The sequence below is a fragment of the Mizuhopecten yessoensis genome, unplaced genomic scaffold, assembly GCF_002113885.1.
Source record: "Mizuhopecten yessoensis strain PY_sf001 unplaced genomic scaffold, ASM211388v2 scaffold371, whole genome shotgun sequence".
NCBI classification, from domain to species: Eukaryota; Metazoa; Mollusca; class Bivalvia; order Pectinida; family Pectinidae; genus Mizuhopecten; species Mizuhopecten yessoensis.
In genome coordinates this window covers 427,827-441,963 of record NW_018403513.1, presented here as the reverse complement: position 1 = coordinate 441,963, position 14,137 = coordinate 427,827, and the positions used below count along the sequence as shown (strand labels likewise).

Sequence of the window (14,137 nt, the reverse complement as noted above, 5' to 3'; positions counted from 1 at the left end):
GACCTGTAAACAGAGACGTATATATTACATATAAGTCTCTGTTGTAAAGGACAACACAATGATGTTCATTTTAAATGTTAATGTTGTTTTGTGAAATATTCATAGCAGTTAAGACAAATAATCACATTGGGCACATTCCGGGATTCATGTTTAAGAATAAGAAGAATAGAAAAAATAACGTATTAATTTAACTACGTCAGGCTTTAACAAGACTAGACATTGGATACAGTTGACAAACATGCATGATTTTTTGTTTTAAAGATTAACAAATCCCCTAAAAGATGGTATAGTCACCCTTAATTTGAAACAATGACAAGTTTTACTTAAAGGCAATAATTAAGCATCTGAATTAAGAAATGCTATTTGGATAAATCGAACTTATATTTAAGTTATCAAAATGGTACATAGCGATGTTAATGTAGTCAATAATAAGGCATTAAGGCAAATGCTTTCATAAACAAATTGTTTGCCTCGACTTAAGACCGTTACGCCTCTGTACAGGTAGGTTAAGAAGTTCTGCATGACCTAGGTATATGAATGAACTATATTTAGATATGTCATTTCGTAGCAATTTAGCGTATTGCGTTATTACTTACTGCGTACACGTCGCTTTGTACCGTTTCTATAACGGTTGGAGGGAGTGCTTCCCTGAACCTTAAACACTACACAATGCATATCTACAAATACACTGGGGTGGATATAACATTACAGGGGTTTAAATAGGTACGTGTTGACATATAGGTGCAGTAAACCGACTACGATCACGTTGGGTAAAGAGCAAAGGCGAAAATCGTTGGACTGTAGCTAGTCGCTTTAATCAATAGTCGGTCCCCTGGCATTCCTCTCGACAGCATTACTACAGAGAACTCATTACGGTGCTAGTACGCATGTGAAATACTCACTTCCTGTAACCTGCCATAATATTGAACAGCTTTCACAAGAACATCAGAGGAATATGCCCCAATATTGAGGTAATGTACAGGATAACCATGTCATCTTACATTCGTCTAAATCAACCAATCAGACGTAGCTCTTACATTTCGTATATCGATCGCTTATAACCAGCGTAGTTACGTTCTGTTGTGCAATAGTTTTGTTTACTCATAGGAAAGCTAAAGCGCCTATACATATAGTAATGTTATAATTCCACTTGTCTCATCGACTTCGTATCATGCATTTATCTGTTTGCGATTACTCTATGCGATTACTCTATGAACACATCACATAGTGCTTTATTTTATGGCTATTTTCTTTTATACCCTTGACACGATGTTTGTCCCTAGGTAAGTTAGTCCGCTATATATAAACAGGCGACCGATCAGAATTTTTGAGCCTGCGATTATCGTCTGTTTTAGCGGACTAGATGTAAGTCAGAGTGACGATTGTGTTATATTTCTAGTGTAGATAGCAGGCTCTCCAGAAGGAAACCCTGGCTATGTACTACCTGTTACATAGAATGTTCTGGACTGATTTATCCTGTTGAACACCAAACGTTTTAGCCAAAACTGTCCTCAGAAGGTTATGTCCATGATAGGCTATGCCACGTTGATGATGATTATCTTGTTTCAAGCTATCAGATGTTAAAGTCTATCATAATCAAATATGATTAACCCACGATCAACATGGACAAAGTTCCATAATTATAGTATTGACGTGTTCTCCGGCTCCGTTGCATTTTTATACACCTAAATGTTCCTACATTCTACCATCTTATGTCTTGAATGATGTAACACACTCAAACACGTGTGACTGCACATTTAAAATGAATATTTTTCCTTGCCTCAATTTATAGCATTGAAACATTTCATTTTATATTACGTCTTATTAAAGAATTTAAGTGCTCTACATGTATCTTAAAATGATCGAGGAACGTAAAAATAAAACCAAACGAAAACCTATTGTATCGATATTCAATTTAACATAGATGAATGGAGGTCACTTTACACTTTTCAATATACATTTTTCTTTTTGAAAGTAAGTGCTATAATTAAATATATGATTTAGTGTGTGTAATGATGATACCGTTATGAAAAATCCATTTTTGTATATTTGATACCTTTTCGAATGTAATAATATGTCAACAAAGTGTGTATATTTCAATTGAGCAAGTAGTTCATATACCAGTTACCTCCTCTTTCTTTCTCCACTTATGTGAAATGGATTCGTTCTGTTCTACTGTTCTGATGTTTGTTAGTGTCCTTTTTCAGGTAACTTTATTTTTTCCGTATTTTTCGTTTTTTGTTCCTGCATTTGTCACTTATCTTCATTTGGCTATAATGTCTATGTTTGGTGTCGGAGTTGTCTATCGTTACATTGTTACGTTGAATCCCTCATTGACGTTCTTTCGACTACAGTTATCATCGTTTATAATGGAAAGTTATGTTGTGTTAACGTCGTATAAAGTATTATACGCGTGTATAACAGTGTTTGGCAATCGTTTGTTTGGATTAAGGTGTGTTCATTGAGTTGCAATTTTTTGGAATTATTCGGTAATTTTTCCAGGAACCGAATATTACACTGACTTTCATCTAAAAATAAATTCTCTAGATATGATTTAATGGTGTGACGTTTTCTCACAGAACATAGGCATTTAAGTTTCCCTTTTCCTTGTCGTAATCATCCCAGATTGTTTTTTTTTGAAAAAATGCTCTGTTCGCTTTCTCAGTAAATTTCTCTATGGAGAAGCCTCATGTAATTCTCTGCATCATATTGTTATGTTACATTACAGGACGTGATGACTTAGGAGGGGCGAAACAGGGCGATGTACATGAAGAGCCCCTCGAAGGGGCCATATCTAAACCGAGTGTAATGGCTGAAGGGATTCTAGAAGGAGCCACATCTAACCGGAGCGTAATAGCTGAAGGGGTTCCAGAAGGGGTCACAGCTAAACAAAGCGTAATGGCTGAAGGGGTTCCAGAAGGGGTCACAGCTAAACAAAGCGTAATGGCTGAAGAGAAGCAGGGTATGTTGATAAAGGAAGTGCTATGATTGGTAATGTCTGAAAGGTTGCCATTTTTCCAGCTTCAAGAAATAAATACAATAATCTCGGAAGTGTAGTAAATTATTTAATATTCCAGTCAGTGGTTTGTGTAGTGAAAATGTGGAGCTGTATTGATTCATTCCTTAGACCTAATGGGAAATGAGCTATACTTCTGTGTATGTTTGCCTCGCTGTCAGAATTGATGTAATTAGTAATAATATGGTGTTTATATTATATTACATTTCCTTTTTTTCGTCTTTGTTGCTTAACTGACCGACTCATCAGTTGTGTGTTTGATAGTGCATGTACATACTAATTGTTTAACTCAAACAAAACTGGTGGACATTTCGTATTTCAACACAAGGTAAAATATTGTTTTGTATCTTGAATATGATAGATATACGACAGGTGTTGTTGGAGGCACTTATTAGGTGGTTATGTGGAACAATTCGTTGAATGTAGTAGGTGCTAGTTCAAAGTTGTACTTCTGACTTTAGGACAAATACATATTGTATTATAAATTTCAAATACATTCCATCCTGGATACTACAGGGGTTACGGCCACGTTTGCTCTCTGCACCCCTAGAATATGTCATAGCAAAATCGAAAGCTCAGTGTACATCACCTTGTGCATGAGACGAGAAGACCAGTTTAACTCTTCTGCATCAAAAGAATTTGTCGGTCGCGTAACGGTATTATTGACTCTCTTTGAAGTTGGTTGTCACTTCTTTGTTATCTTCAAATGACAGGTATCAGCCTAGGGATTGGTTAGGATTTTTAACCTGAAACCAATCAAATAGCTAGCAGTATGCCTTCAAATTTGCTATGACATATTCCAGGAGTGCAAAGAGCGAAAGTGAGCGGAACCCCTGGAGTATCGAGGATGACTGTATTCTTGCTTTAATGTTTTGATACCTTACATGTTTATAACTCATACAGTTTGCTTAAAATATTAAAATACTTTCATTGCACTTTTAATGATTTTAATACGTTAATATCATTTAAGTCTTGATAATGGTTAAATAGGTTGCAAATCCAGGATAGTTTTCTCTTCTGTATCACTGTATATTCGCCATTTTTTGCATGCTAATGTTTTTATTTTTATTTATATTATATATGAGTAGCAGGTAGTGCCGCGCATGATGAAGACTGGATATGGACAAAAGATCTAATTGAGAAACCGTCTAAAGAAATCATCAAGTTGATGAAAGAAGACCCAGAACTTATAAGTAAAAGGATAACTGTTGGTGAGTATGCTTAAAACTAAAACAGACTGTATCATAAAAGGTCTATTATCTCGGTCTAGTCGGGATAGCTTGGGCATGATCGACATTATCCAATGGCATGCATACGGTTCAACTACACTGTACTTTACATCATAAGTTATTTGTGGCCATTATATTTCCCAAGTGTGTGATGGTAAATCACGACTACATTTCATAGACTATACGATAATTGACTGTGGTGAACATCGCCAAAAACATCGTCGAAAGTGTTTTTGTCGCCAAACGTCGAAACTGGTCGCCAATGGGCGACATTGTAATCGGTAAGCCCTGGAACTGTTACAGGTAACATGTGTATTCTGAGGTTGTTTTATGTAGTGTAGTATTTTCAAAACAATGTATATATCCATATATTAGGTTTTGAATTGTAAAAAAGCATACGTAAATGCTTATATTGCTATATGCATATACTCCATGGCTTAGCCATTATGAACATTAACAGATTGAGTGGGCAACAGCAGCAACATAACGCATTAAAAAATGCTAATCAACTACTTGTTTTACAAGCTTTGTAACTCACCATTCATTTTTTGGGGTCTCTATAAAATTGTTTCCCATAATAGTTCAGTACAGGCACTCTTGACCAATGTATTACCAGTCTTCTTTTCTAAGATCCAAGGTGCAATAAATATTGTAGAACAATCAACTATTCTTTTACAAATAATATTTTACTGTATATGTAATTCAATACTAAGTACACTGTTTCAATCATACTTAGTGCCTGGTCATTTAAAGTGAACTGATTGAAACTTTCGATTGATAGCACTACAGACTTCTGTATTTCAAACTGTGCAATACTGGAATTTTTATTTCACTTGCAGCCGGAACTCCTTTCTGACAGAAACGCATCATTTGTTATTCAATGATTTACGAGATGTGTATTTATCTGTATATATAGTGTGTATACCTATAACTTCGAGATCTTAGAAACCTTTGACGGATGACAAAATTAACTGGCATTTGTATTTTAAAGTTTGTTCACAGGCATGTAATTGCTCCAAGACTTTTGAAACACTTGCATTTGATGAATCAGCATCTACGGAAGACATTCTTCAAAAACTCAGGACTCTTATAGAACGTGGACGCTGTCCCCATATGTTCGCAGAAGCAAATACGTCACCTGGTCGAAAGGTCGCAAAACCATTGCAAACACAAGACATACCAGTTTTCAGTTCACAAAAAAAGAATGAAAGTGTCACACAGAAAGTAACTAAGCAGTGTGATGAGACGGTTTTTGCGGGAATCACTGCCATTCATGTTGCCAGTACATTTGGAAAGGTCAAGGTCGTAGAGTATATTGTAAATGCGAAAAACGAAAGAGAGCCGTTTGGCTTCAGTATAGATAGTGAGGAGGTCATGACCTCTGTGCACAAGGTCGAACCCTATCAACTTGCTGTGCTCCACCGACAGGACCAAATACTGGGGATTATGACATCACACATCACCTCGAGTAAGCTCTACACAGATGCGTATCAAAATGTCTTCCATACAAGTATGAAACTGGCCGTGCAGGACGACAACTCCCGGTCTCTCAAAATCCTCGTGTCTGGCGGTCGAGGTATAACTCAATATTTGATACACCATTGCGCTTTTCTCATAGCAATTCAGAACCGCCGTATGAAGTGCATTAAATGTCTGGTTAAGAAGGGGGTGAAGCTATGGCCCCTCACTATATCGAGAATTGTCTATCGGTGTCCGTGCCTGCTAACGAGGGACGACGTCATCAAGGACCTGCTTTTACAGGATGATAACACTATTGTGAAAGAGCTTCTTCAATTGAAAGGAGTCGGCTGTCGCTATATGCTGTATTATGCTGTCTTTTACGGTCAGTATTTTTATCCTAAATATACGCTATGTAATAAACCTGACTTGTGCTCACCAGATCCATATTTGACTTTGCATATTTATCGAGGCAAATATGGTTGTAGTCATTTTAAATACTCATCAAGTGTTCGCCTTTAAGCTTTCCAATGCTAATGTATTCTTTCAAAACAATGTATTATATACATTATATAGCACAGGGATGAAAGAAAATATTGAATGCAGTTCTGTATATGCAAGTCGATATTTGTTTTGTACGTTTAATAACTCTTGATACCATGTGTATTTACAGATAACACTTCAGTGGCGACCCACATCCTCGAAAACTACAAAAGGAGGTTATTGAAGGAAAAACCTTACCATGAACTCCCAGTCGTCATACAGGCGGTCCTGAACAACTCCACGAGAATATTGGAGATCTTACTACAGAGTAACTATGCTCAAACTCGGTACAAACATTACACAGCGCTAAATTGGGCTCGGGCGTTCCATTATGATCGGTGTGCTTTGCTGCTGGAGAACGCAGGTGTACCGTATGACATCGATGCTACACAGAACTACCCACCTCTAGTGATGCTGTTTGAAGCAAACATCACCAGTTTTTACTACAGCAAATCTGCCCTTATTTCAAGGCTGCTAGAACATGGAAATGACGTGAATCGTGAATCAGTAAACGGGAAAACAGCGCTGTACACAGCACTTGCGTCCCGAGCCTACTCCTCGGTACGGCAGTTGCTCATGGCTGGGGCTGACCCCTTCTTCGGACGGAACTGTCTCACAAATTTCCTGTCGCTCAGACTTATAGGGGAGCTTCTTTATGCAAATGTTGACATTTTTCGAAGCCGCCATGAAGGATCACTTCTACATCAGGTTCTGTTTTCTTTTCCAGATTTACAAAGTCATCTTTCACTTTTGTTACAACATGCTCACACAATACCTAAATGCAACATAAAACTGCTTACCGCGTTACATGACAGTACTACTTTGTCTCCTCATACATTAGACCAAATTAACAGGTTCTTATTGACGCCGAAGACTCTAGTGCATAGATCCCGTGACGTTGTCCGTAGTAACTCTGGGTACAAAATACACGACCTTGTCCGTACATCCAATCTTCCATCTCAAATTAAATCCATATTAACTCTGGAAGGAAGCTTAGAATGTTTCTTATCGCTGTCATTCGATGAAAAGAAAGTAACATGACCTTTTCTGACAGTAGAGTTGAGATATATAACGCTCACCAACAAGAACATGCAGAACAACTGCACTTGTTATAAATGTCATTGTTTTAGACACAGCATCCTCGTAACTCCAGAAGTTACGCTCACTTTTGTACCCATGGAATATGTCATAGCAAAATTGAAGGCTCAGTGTGCGCAACCTTGTTGATCACACTGGTTCGATCCTTTGATGTACATCAAAAGAATCTCACGGTCGCGTAACGGTGATAAAATTGACTGGCTTTGAAGTCGGATGCCGCCCTTTTTTAATCTTCGTGACATAACAGTCAATGGTGATATATGTGCGGATATGAGTTTCCTTGAATTTCTACACTCAGTTATTGTGATATTATCATTTTTTTTATCGGGATACGTACTTGCGCCCATTAAAATATTCACCATTCACCGGTAAAATCCATGTTGGTCTTGCGTTAAAATCGCAATTGGCATGTTGTTTCTACCTTCAGTATACTGTATACTTAATATATTCGCTGTTATGATAAAATCGCCCTCGTTACATTGTGTTTTTTTAGTTTTACGGCGGAGAAAAGGTCCCCTTACACAGTTTTGTTTTGTATAACGTAATGTATTTTTGTACGATCTGTTACTTATATTTCACTCAATAGAATATTTATGATTTATAGTGAGCTATAATAGTAGCAATTATCTTCGCATATCTGATTAGGAAAACTGGATATCCAAGCCAACACTAAAAAAGAAAATGTTCACAAAACCATTGTACAAATCGAAATATTTAGTTCTTTACTTAAACATGTGCTAAAAAGAAAATGCATACAATATTTTCATAACAGTAAGCAATTTCGTCATCAGTATTTCATCATGTACTGAACATTTCGTGATTTGTCTAGCTTTCTTAAGTGATGGGTTTATGTCAGTTTGGTCGATATGATTAGTTGCTCAAATGCACGCGTGTACCCGCACTCAACAAAACAAACTCACCTAGACGAGTCGAACATGGATCATCATTTCACGTTTGCAGCTTGTAAACCTGTTAGTAAATAATACATGCATGTGCGTATTAATTTCACAGTACGTGTTTAAAATCTAATGAAAAATATCGTTTCATCGCCAACAAAAGACATGGGTCGATGCAATCAAGGAAGGACAATCGGTAGCAACGTGTAAATTGTCGTTAAACTTGTTGGACCCCAGCACCACCGATGAGATCTAGAAGGATGTATGATGCGGTATTTATCATTTGTTTGGTAAACTGTATCTATTTTAAAATTGAGAAGGTGCAATAGCCCTTGTTTGTATTACATTCATCATCAGATGTACCACATTTTATATTAAACCTACGTGCAAGATTAATTTGAAATTGACGCGATAATCACTTAGTTTGGTGCCAGTGTTGCAACAGCGTCTGGTAAAATCAATGTCGTCATACACAGATGTTACGTTGCATTCTCGTCTCAAATACTTTCTAGTTATATACAGTAAACATTCGATCTAATGACCCTGATATTCATATGTTGTTGCGAAATAAGCAAACGGATTAGACACAATATTTTTCTAACTTATTCAGTCCCATTCATTACAACATATATACAATAATATTACAATACATGGCATCACGCAATGGTTGCAAACAGTGTTGATAATGGTTATAAATTCTCGTAATTAAGTTGCAACCTCACTTACTTCCTTTGTTCTTCTCACTCGATATGTCGACAAACCACTTTAACGTAAGGGCACCCGAAATGGATCACTTTTCATATATATAATGTGGCTTGCCTAATTTCCAATGTAAATGGATTGTATTATATTCTAAATAAAAAAGTATGTAGATATAACCAATTCGATTTTTTTTTGTGTCTGACTGCCCTTATGTGTTGTTTTTAACTGAAATAATGAAATAATGAATAAAGAAAATGAGAAACATTCCAGGGATATAGTGCGGTTATTCTTAAAATAAAGAAACATATTATAAGTTTTGTCAGTTATTTTCATTAACTTACTGATATGATGAGATGTTCCGTTTTCGATATCCGGCAAACTAAAATTACCAAGTGAACATGACTGAACTAAATTGGCTCTAATAATAGACACACACATTGTTGATATCTGGGAAAAACACAAAATAAATTATTCAGCGTCTATTATTGCATTAAATAAACAAATGATTCACAATAACTAAATGGGAAATATAAATATTTTTCTTAAAATAAATGGTTTCATTTTGGGTACCTTCAAATTATATACCGATATACAGATGACTAGACAAATGGTGGCAGTATAACGAGGTTTTACTGTATTTGATACTGCAGGCTTCTGACGCTTATTGTTTACCAGTAAAGCAAAACAAGTGTGAGAGAACAGCAGAATGCAATGTAAACATACCATAGTATCCATGGAAACGGTTGTTACTCAAGAAATTATCAATATAAAATCGCTTACATTGATATCCAAATACTACGCCACGTTAACATACCAAAGTATATATCGAAACGGTTGTCAGTCAAGAGATTAATATTTTGTTATTCTCTTACCTTTTTATTCAGATACTGGGCAATATTAACAGATCATAGTTTCCATGGAAACGGTTGTCACTCGTGAGATTCTCACTTCTAATTAAGAAGCGTAGGATTGTTTTGTTTACTTTCACTTACAGGATATCAGAATGTTTTGTAACGGTTCAATATTTGCACTAAGAATAAAATGGTGTCACAGCACGGTATTGGTCCATTGACATATTGTTTTATACTTAAGTCCCTGGTGCCTGAGTGTGAAAAATTTCTGAATTGAAAAAACGTGATTGTGATAATATCTGAATTAATTCAAGTTGAGATCACCTTTGATGTTGTTTTTGTTTTAGAGTTCTAGACCAAGGTTACTGGGTGTTATTGATCTCTGTTATGATGTTTGAATCGTTCATTCGAAACGTTAGAGTTAAATGAGTGTACCGTGAGCATCTGAATAGCTCCATGAATATTTGTTCATACTAACGAAATCCATAATAATAAATTACAAGTGCTTTTTGAAACATGTAGGCTTTCCAGGAAAACCTGGGGTGTTAATTATCAATAGCCAAAGAGGCACGCCCATTTAGTGTTATGCGTTCTCATCCAGAAGTTCGTTCCGAATCAATTGATTTATTATAATTTTTCAACCACCTTTTTCTAAATTGCATGAAGAATTTTTATGATATTTTTGTATTCTCTTTAAAATAAATAAAACAGCACATTGTTATGCAAAGATTGCTTGGTTTATTTATCCCTTAGTGTTTCAGAATATGAATATGAGGATAACTGAATAACCACATATAACGTCATGCTATCACGTTATGTAATTGTATGTTGCCTCTCGTTAGGAAAACATCAAAAGCCTTATATAACACCGAACCACAATCTCGTTTGATAACTATTAATATCATGAATAACGCTAGACTGATACGTTAGGTAAATATCAATAACCAAATATGACGGTAGACTACGTCGCAAGGTAATTATCAATAGACAAATATAATGCCAGAATAGCACGTTGTAATTATAAATATTCATATATGAAGCTAGAATATCACGTTGGTAATTATCAATATCCAAATATAACGCTAGAATATCACGCTGGTAATGATCAATATTCAAATATGACGCTAGAATTCATCGTTATATTACTTTTTACAAACATTAATAATTGCAGACTTTTAGAGTAACATTGATATTTACATTCATCTCTGGAATATCTCCGTAAAAATATAAAGTCATAAATAATAAATGTAACAAATAATGTTTTACTTGTGAGGTTACAATCAATAGCTACATATGACGCTATACTTTTTCGTTAGTTTACTTCCAATAGTAATTACTAATGCTAGATTAGTCGGGTATTTATCAAATGCCATATATTACACTAAAGAGACTTTTCGCATGAGGGAAATTTGTGAAGATACCCAGAATCCTAATCCTGACAGTTGTCCAACTTTCTAAGCGTAATCAGGCCCTGAAATATATATAATAAAGATAAAAAAACCGCAAGTAATTTTTTTCTGTGTATCATTTAAGCCAGCTATAATACTGTTAACACAATTTTGAACGAATTGAATGCATTAAGATAAATCGAAGTGGGAAACTGCTTGCGAATAAAAGCATGTGTACCACAAGAAATCAAAGTCGATATAAAGACGACACAAGAACCATAAACGACATTCTCTATCGATTTGACGCTAGGCTAACAATATTTATGTTAATTTAATACCAACAGCGGTATATTATATAAAAAGAAAGTATATGACCAAGGTTTCATTGAAATAATCAGCGGACGAACTTGACTGCAAAATAGTTTTTCTGTATTTTATTATTGTATATTACACACATGTTATTGACATGGAACAAAAGAAACATTTTGTCGTCTAAGACTTTCTTTACACACACAGTGCCTTAACAATGGTTTCAGACAGTACAGTTACATATTTGCAGGATTTGACCTTGATATGTCAATAAGAATGTTATGATCACATACTCAAGATGGTACTTTTTCTGGCTTAGAGCTTATTTTTGGCAAGGTATTCATCTATCATTTTGATACGGTGCATTTACAACGTCCGGACAGCAGCGTTGGAACCAACAAAGTCTAGTGTTTGTTAATGAACAATTTTTCTCCCATACTTGCCCGTGAAAGACATGAATTGACCCGTGAAAAGATAAACATGTAACACGCGGTATGACGTCATGCCATCGGCGTTTGAAATAGTTCCGTTGTTTTGACTGTTAAGTTTTCATTAATTTTGTACTTATTTTAAGATATAACAACTGATATATAACAGTTGTTGGATTATCAAATAAAACAATATTGTTACATAGTGCTTTAAATGGATTTCTAGTTTTGTGTTCAGGGTTCATCACCCCTAAAGAATTAACATAATTATATTCATGCGCGTCATGGAATACAATCATATGAAGGTCACGGAGTATTGGCACTGGCATGTTTATTTCGAGTATGGGAGAAGAAGAATCAAATATGGGTATACTCAGTGGACAGGGAAATCTCAACCCTCGAGTAAGAGTTTGGCTGTCCAGCACTCGGCACAAAGCCTCGTTCTAGACAGCCAAACTCTCACACTCGGGTTGAGATTTCACTGTCCACATCTATGTAAGATTCAACTGATATTAGCTGTCCACCAAATATTGTATGACTAGCTGGTTGATAGTTGTGCCTTGCAGTACCATGATAATTCGCAGTCAATAGCAATTACGAGTCTTGTAATAACATATATCCTAATCATGTGTTCATCTGTCATAATTGAAAAAGGGTGTTTATACAATGTCTTCTGTTGCCCAGTTCCTTCTGTATATACGATCTGAGCAACAAATTATTTAAGGATTAACTTGAAAATATTTTTTATGTTATGGAGATATAACACAAAAAATATTTTCAAGTTAATCCTTAAAATTTAATCTACAATACACAATCCCTGTGTAAATCCACTTTTATTGATGGACTCTTTTCTCTTAAAAATTATTACGCCGCTGTATCAGCCAATCAAAAGCGACGTTACAAACAGCGACGTCATTTTTTTACGTTATGGACTGATAACATACATTTTTAAGCCAATGAAAATGCTTCTTACAAGCAAGATTGAATTATTCTGAAATAAAATATCATTGATACATAATGGGCTTGGCAGTGAATAGGACTAAAGTTACACCAATGAAATTCTGTTGTTTTCTTTATATTGTTTTTAGAACATCAAATATCGAACACCTGTAATTGTGGAAATGTCATCAAAAGAAATAAATCTGTAGAAATATATTTAAATGTTTCCTATCTGTGCATTCTGATAGATAGGATCGATTTTAACTTAACGGAACTCTTTCTCTTCTGTATTACATCCTTTTCTTGTACATTGTACATATATAAATACATCAATTAATCCATTTAATTGCGCCTAGTATATTCAAGTATATATAAATGTGAACCTCCAATTTTAACAACAAAATTGATGATGTCGTCAAGATCATTAAAGAAAAGGTTTTTTTTTAATTCTTATGATGCTGTTCATTGTATGAATACCAAAATACAAATCTGAGCAAAATGTTTTGCATTCATCGCTTCGTAGTTCAAGCCACTATGATATATTTACTCCATATATACTTTAACAGAAATAGTTTGATTTTCATTTTCCTCATTTGGTTTGTTTACTATTTTGTTCATATTAGTATTTTTTCAGTTAAGCAAATCAAGCTTGCCGGAAGTTGAATCGTGACGTTCCGAGAAAGGCAGTTTTTATTGTATCAAATAATGTTCACACATCTCCCATAGATAATAAACATCCATTAAATGGTTTTGCCATTAAACGAAAATGTATCCTTATTATATCATACTAAGCATGGCTTATAAAAAAGGAGAAAATAAATAAGATTTTCACATAAGATTCAAATTACATGGATTAATATATTCAAATTATCCCATTTTCACACCAATGAAACGAGTATGCAAAATTGCGCATGAGCTTATCTATTAGTTATTTTCGGTATATTTTTCTTCTGTATTTAGATATGTCTAAACATGCCCAACGTGCGGAGTATGTTTCGCAATACTTTGCATTGTGTCATCAGGAGAATATCTCTTTTACAAAATATAAGTGAGGCCATCTATTTTTTATTGTAAAATGTTTTACTATGACATGAAATCCACTACACTACACAAACTCTTGTACCGCACACAGGCCCTAGAATATATACTAGTGGAAAAAAAGAAACAGTGCATGTGGAGAATTATTATAGAACATGTATTACCAACTGTATATACATGAAAATTCACACACATGACCGAGTATGACACATACACACTATCCGTGTGTCATTGACAGTTTA

General features: G+C 35.1%; 1 protein-coding gene across 2 annotated transcripts; it reads left to right on the top strand.

Moving 5' to 3' along the window:
- The first annotated feature begins 770 nt into the window (after nucleotides 1–770).
- LOC110446884 lies at nucleotides 771–10,948 on the top strand. Of its 2 annotated transcripts, XM_021492230.1 has the most exons (5): nucleotides 771–971; nucleotides 2,729–2,962; nucleotides 4,105–4,227; nucleotides 5,237–6,088; nucleotides 6,377–10,948. In XM_021492230.1, exons 2-5 carry the CDS (start codon nucleotides 2,809–2,811, stop codon nucleotides 7,285–7,287), a joined length of 2,040 nt encoding a protein of 679 aa, XP_021347905.1. In that variant the 5' UTR covers nucleotides 771–971; nucleotides 2,729–2,808; the 3' UTR covers nucleotides 7,288–10,948. The 2 variants fall into 2 exon arrangements, with proteins under 2 accessions (XP_021347905.1, XP_021347912.1); XM_021492237.1 differs by lacking the exons at nucleotides 771–971; nucleotides 2,729–2,962 and having other exon boundaries at nucleotides 4,153–4,227; nucleotides 5,248–6,088.
- Nucleotides 10,949–14,137: the final 3,189 nt, after the last annotated feature.

What these genes read in the sequence shown, in the direction of transcription:
- LOC110446884 (XM_021492230.1), top strand. Translation starts at nt 2,809, where the DNA reads ATGGCTGAAGGGATTCTAGAAGGAGCCACATCTAACCGGAGCGTAATA. An exon ending in AATGGCTGAAGAGAAGCAGG is followed by an intron (nt 2,963 to 4,104) that starts GTATGTTGATAA and finishes ATATATGAGTAG; the next exon opens with CAGGTAGTGCCGCGCATGAT. An exon ending in AAGTAAAAGGATAACTGTTG is followed by an intron (nt 4,228 to 5,236) that starts GTGAGTATGCTT and finishes TGTATTTTAAAG; the next exon opens with TTTGTTCACAGGCATGTAAT.